Here is a 6,000-nt window from a genome sequence, read left to right on the forward strand (position 1 = left end):
AGGGCAATAAATAATGCAGTATAATGTAAAATCCTGTCAGTGGCGGTTTTTCAGATCGCTCAGATAACCAGCAAAACATGCTGTGGACACTGCTGTTCGCATTACAGTATATTACCTATTCAGCAGAACAAAGAATTATCTGTTCTGGTGTATTTCCTTCCGCACCACAGACCAGACACCGTACGGACTTGATGACCCGGGTGAATCGCAGCGAAGACAGGGAAGAAAATGACTACTTGTGATTATCTTATTGCACGTTTTTCGGTAGGCCGCTCGGATTTTGAACCGGTGTCGTAAATATGGGAGCATTTCTTATTACTCCGAGTCTTCTGCATTTTATTGCTTGTTCTTGATTATACGAAACTGAGAAATCTGAATATGCTTTGCGGTTCGGGCTTTTCTGAAGGTTTCCCTTCTAACAGAATCAGGAACATTAATCACACTGGGAAATATCAATGCATTCTGAAATGAGGTTTCCAGAGTAGCCGTAGTAGAAATTTATCACAACTGAATTTGATATTAGTCTGTGTCCGGCGTTTCCATATTTGATCTGAAGCATCTTGGCATATTCGATATAAACAAATCCATTCTTTGAGCAACATTGAACTTCTCGGAACAAATTTAGACTGAGCCATTGTTTGTCGTTTTTTTCTAAATAAAATATCATAGTATTACTCCGTAGCTTCCTGAGATCCAGGAAAAGAGGTTTTTGGATACATGTCTAGGATTTCTAGCAAGCTGCCCAGCCGCCCAAACACATTTGCATTATTTTTACAGGACGTATAATGTTCTCTCCTGGGAAAAAAACACATGTCCACTAGAAAGGACAAAAACGGAAGCCTGGGTTTCGGCAGGACATTCATGCTCTGTCACTGTTGCATAAAAGATGCCATCAGGAAGGGCTGTTTGTAATGGGAGCAGAATAAGCTTCACTGGAACATACAAAAAAAAACAGAAATAGATGGTAAACAATGCTCTGGGACATCACATTCACCTTCTAATATTTTCCATTTCATTGTGTAACATAATTACATTATCTATTACTGCCTGTTAGCATGGAGGTAATTGAGTTGTTTGATATTTATATCTAGAAAAGTTAATTACTGCCTTTTTAGGATGGCGTGCGCCGTACCACAGGAAGCTCTGTGTGTCGCATCGGAAGTGTAACCTCGGTGACCATAGTACAAAGGCGCTTTCCTCAGGTTGGGGGAGAATGGGTGCAGATGATGGAAAATATCTCACCCTACATTTCAACCCAAGCCTCTGCAGAAAACAGCAGGGATTCATTGGAAAACTTACTTGGAATATGAGAACAACCAAAAGTGTTACTGCACTCAATAAATCACTGCTTCAAAGCAGCACTCTCAGCCGTTATTTCATAAACGAGACAAAGACTGATATTATTAGTAAGACACACGGTTTTCAATACTGGTTGCAGAAGCACCTGTAACCAAAGTGGAAACTTGTATTCCTAAGAAGCCAAAACCAAACTTCTGGGACAGAGTTTATTAGATGAGCTGCAAAATCTGTTATCAGGCTGATGTGTGAAGAAAAATTTTCTAAAGCAATGGAATTGTTTCATAGCTACATATTTGGAAAATTAAGATTGTTCCATACATCTAAAAGTAATTTTCGGTTTTGAATTTAATTGATTAAATTGTGTAATAATTATAGAAACGAATGCTGGAATTTAAAACACTTAATTCAGTGTTATTTCTTCAGTCTCCCTCTGTTCTGTTACTGTATTTTAATATTTTTTTCCCTCAATGGATTCATTGTTCAGTTTACCAGATGCTAGAATGAAGATGGTATCGATTTTAACCTATGTGGTGAATCTATACTGAGAAACGAATGATCTTTCATAGCTCGCCAAGGTAAAATCCTCATCCGTTTCACCCCACTTTCCATTTATGGAGCGTCATATAAATAGCCTGGCAGTCACATCGATTTAATTCCTTGTGTAGCGCAATTTTTACATCTGAGAGCACTGACCTCCCCCGAAAGAGTAGAGAAGACAACCTTCCGCTCCTAACAAATTTAAACAATTCATGATGGGCATGTTTTTTTGGGGCATTTTTGTTGGGGAACACATCTGGCATTTTAGTGGACCATCCCTTCACTCTTCAAAATGAATGTCTCGAGCGTTTCAGCAGCAAGAGACCAGACAGCAGCGTTGGAAGGGAAGGAAGTCGTCTGAAATGTCAAGCAAAATTGGAGGGCGAAAATAGAAAGGTAGGGCAAAACAAAGCCAAATGGATATGCATTTGCCGCAGCTGGGACCGAATTCTTCCCATTAGCAGCATTTTTTTCCCTCCTTTCCACTTTATTTATTTATTTATTTTTAGCCCAGCGTACTGTGATCTCCAGGACGACCTACATAGACTTTTTAAAAAATGTTTAACCATTTCTACAGCTGGATCTGTGCTGGGCTGTTTTCAGGAGCGTGAGTTCGTTGATCTGTTGGGCGGCAGGCCAACAAACCCAAGTGTCATGTTGACACCATGAGCGGTAATGATGTGAACCCAAGTGCGAAGTTTATTTAGTGAAGTGGGTTAACGTGTACCAGGAGCAGAAGCGGGTCATGAGGAGGCTGGGATGTGAACGCACAGAACGGGACTCGGGAGATTCGGATGCAGAAGAGGACAAAAACGGGGTAGGAGCCGATGCCGTGGTCATAGGTCGGAGCCAATGTTGAGTTTGTGATCAAAGCACAGAGCCAAGATCGATATTATGATCAAAGAGGAGAGCCGGGGTCGAAGTCGTGGTCAAGAGGAAAGACGAGCAAGGAGAATCAAAAGGAGATTTGTCTCTGTGAGATTCGAAAAGTTTTGTCACTGGACTTCACACTTTAAAAAGACTCGTTTTGATGGGTTGATGGAAGAAAGGTGTTCCGAATCCTTCTGGCTGGTTTCCTGCATGGGCCTTCGATGGTCAGCCCCAGAACTGGTCACTGAAGTTGTGACTCCAACCTCCCAGTGCTTCGAGAGCATTGCGTCAGCGGCGGGTGATGGGCTCCACGGAGGTGAAGAGATTTGGTGTTAAACCCATTCCAATTAAAAGCCCTGGCGCCTCGCCACGAGGGCATACAAAGACGCGTTCCCTGTTCGCCTTCCCTCCATTGAGCCGTGAAAAGAGAGGAATCATGCGAACGCCACGTCTCCACAAAGGGACTGCACTGCTACGGGCAGCCTGAGCTATAAGAGGATTGCACTTTGTAACCCTCGGTGACTCTTCGTCATCCCGTTCCACCCCAGCGAGTCTGAGATGGTCACATGGCCAAATATTTATCGACTTTAGAAGAAGAGTAGAATAGGGAGGCTGATTCAGCGAGTATCGCCTGGCAACGAAGGAAGCGGGTTCCAGACAGTATCGTGCGTTTCCAAAGCGGCCAAACAGATCAGGACGTCCTTACTCGTACCTTCCTTATCACCGCACTGGAACCGCGTATTAAAAAACATAAACATCTGTTGGGCTCTGATAGCTCACCCCACAGCCTCCGAGAGCAAATCTGCTCTCCGTTCCTATTACGCAGTCCCCTATTTTATCATTTCCAATCATTAGATTTACCGCACGGACACTTTGGGTGAGGAGACATTTAAACCTTGTTTATTATTTGTGAATTTTATATGCTTAAAATAAACATGTATCTTTTGGAGGAACCGACCCGAGCTAATGTAAAAAAAATAAATAAATAAACCCGATTGTACAAGACCTTCAGGCCTGGGCACAATAATTCTGTTCTTTTTTTTACTGACAAATACTTAACTGGAATGGTAGTATAAAAAAACTTGCCTCTGGAATTAAATTGTTTCTGCCACAGTGGAAATTACATAGATGAATATAGAATGTAAATGCATATTGGAAAGCTACGTATGATGAATAGCAGTTTGGCTTGAGTTTCGTTTTGACACAAACTTCTCTGGTATGACAGTGTTCTGTATTTTGATAGCTGACGTGACATACATATATCTCATTTTAATGGCCTTAGTTAATATGCATCATTGTGGGGACCTCATATTTACTTTGTTTAATGCAGCGCATTCTTAATGACTTCTTGATAGCAATAAAAAAAAGTGAAGGATGATTTAGGAAAAAGAAAAACTCACCATTTTTGGTCAAAAAAAGCTATTTTGCCATGGGACACTGCCAAAAGGACTGCTTTCAGGATTTACGAAACTGGTGGAGGCATTTTTCTGAAATATGTATCCATAACATGAAGATAACAGCACACACACACACACTAGTGTTCACGTTGTGCTGTTCCAGTTGGCATGTGGACTGTACGGGGGCCGTGCCGGAGTTTGAAGCGTTGACATTCCAGGTGAGCAGGCGCAAAACAAATGTTGAAATATGTAAATGAGGCCTCTTCAGGAGACATCAATATGGGTGCTGGGTGTCAATCCTACTTCATACCGTGACCCAGCAGAGGAGCTGAAGACATCAACATTTGAATATCGTAAGTATAAGGAGGTTCCGCCTGTCTTCTGGAATTTTCTACAACAAAGTTATTAATTGATTAGTAATTATAATTTGGTATTAATCGAGCATGTATCAGTATGATGAAGTTATACTCGCATAGTGAATGTTATAAGCCTCTTCCTTGGTTTTGGGGTGGCATTGTCGGTCTGTTCTTCAGCAAACATTTTGGATTGGTACAATTTCCCAGTTCACAGCTTATTACGGTCAAATGCTATGGAAAAAGGTTCATGATGCTGGTTCCAGTTGGTTTGGTGAAGAAGCAGACTTTCGGTGCTGGGGCTGAACAGAAGATGGTGTTGTCAGGCCACATTGACCTTCGGCCTTTGTCATTCTTCAGGTATGACTTGCCAGGCGCGGACGTCCTACACGGAGGACGAGGTCCTCTGGGGTCACCGCTTCTTCCCGGTCATTTCCCTGGAGGAGGGTTTCTTCAAGGTGGACTACTCCCAGTTCCACGCCACCTTTGAGGTTCCCACGCCCCCCTACAGCGTAAAGGAGCAGGAGGAGGCCTTGTTGCTCTCCTCCCCGCTGACAGCACCCTCCCTGAGCAACAGCGGCGAACGGGACACCTCTCTGGACGGCCTGGAGACGCTGGCCGACGCAGCCACGGAGAGCACCACCAAGCTGCCCTCTAAGCTGCAGCGGATGACGGGGCGCGAGGGACTGCCGCGGAAGCTACTGCGCATGAGCTCCACTGCCTCGGAGATGACCTACAGCTTGGGTGAGCTGCCCGTCAAGTTGCAGCGCATCAGCTCCGTGCCCGGCGTCTCCGAGGAGCGGCCAGCCGCCGGCAGGGTGGCGCGGCCCATCGCCGAGCCCATCAGCCAATCCGTGGCGGACTTGCCGCCAAAGCTGCAGAAACTGGCCGGGGGAGGAGGGGGAGTGGTCGGAGTGGGGGTCGGGGGACGCATGGACGGACACCTCCCCCCAAAACTCAGGAAGATGAACTCGGACCGCTTTACGTAGAGAACTGCGATGAGCGTAACGGTCCCCGGAACATCTTCTCATTTTCCCACAACTTTGTAATTTGCTAAGGACTAAATTCTTATATTTAAGAACTTTTCATATGCACATATATAAATATATATATAAAATATGTAAACATACAGTATACTCTATATAAAGTAGGGTAACGGAATTTAGTATTACATGCACTCCCAGGTGTAAGTATATGATGCTTTGATACATGGTCTCAAGACACTTTTCGGGTTGTTCTACAATAGGCATCAAGCCGCACGTACGTGTCACTTATCGCATGTAAAGCACCATTTCTTTCTGTTGTTTTTGGCATGGCATTTAAATATAGGTACATGTACAGAAATCATCTTGCAGAATATAGTAACAGTAAATAGTCTTAACTGTTCCATCGAGACGGAAGATTTTCACGAGGGGGAGACTATTGTCAGCATGAATGCCGCGGGGAATGGCGCGTAGCTTTTGATTTGCGTCGGTCACTTTATTTAATGTCGAGCTGTGATTTTTGAGATGTTTTCTTTGGATGCATGCTACATTTATTGAATT

General features: G+C 43.8%; 1 protein-coding gene across 1 annotated transcript in view; it reads left to right on the forward strand.

The window, feature by feature from the left end:
* The window catches only part of LOC108928907 (G protein-activated inward rectifier potassium channel 1-like), a 28,417-nt gene extending 22,972 nt beyond the window's left edge, over positions 1-5,445 (forward strand). Inside the window, exon 3 of the mRNA XM_029257990.1 lies at positions 4,817-5,445. Within this exon, the coding sequence (XP_029113823.1) occupies positions 4,817-5,445 (629 nt within the window). The remainder of the gene's footprint in view (positions 1-4,816) is intronic.
* Positions 5,446-6,000: the final 555 nt, after the last annotated feature.

Source organism: Scleropages formosus, chromosome 14 (assembly GCF_900964775.1).
Source record: "Scleropages formosus chromosome 14, fSclFor1.1, whole genome shotgun sequence".
Lineage (NCBI taxonomy): Eukaryota > Metazoa > Chordata > Actinopteri > Osteoglossiformes > Osteoglossidae > Scleropages > Scleropages formosus.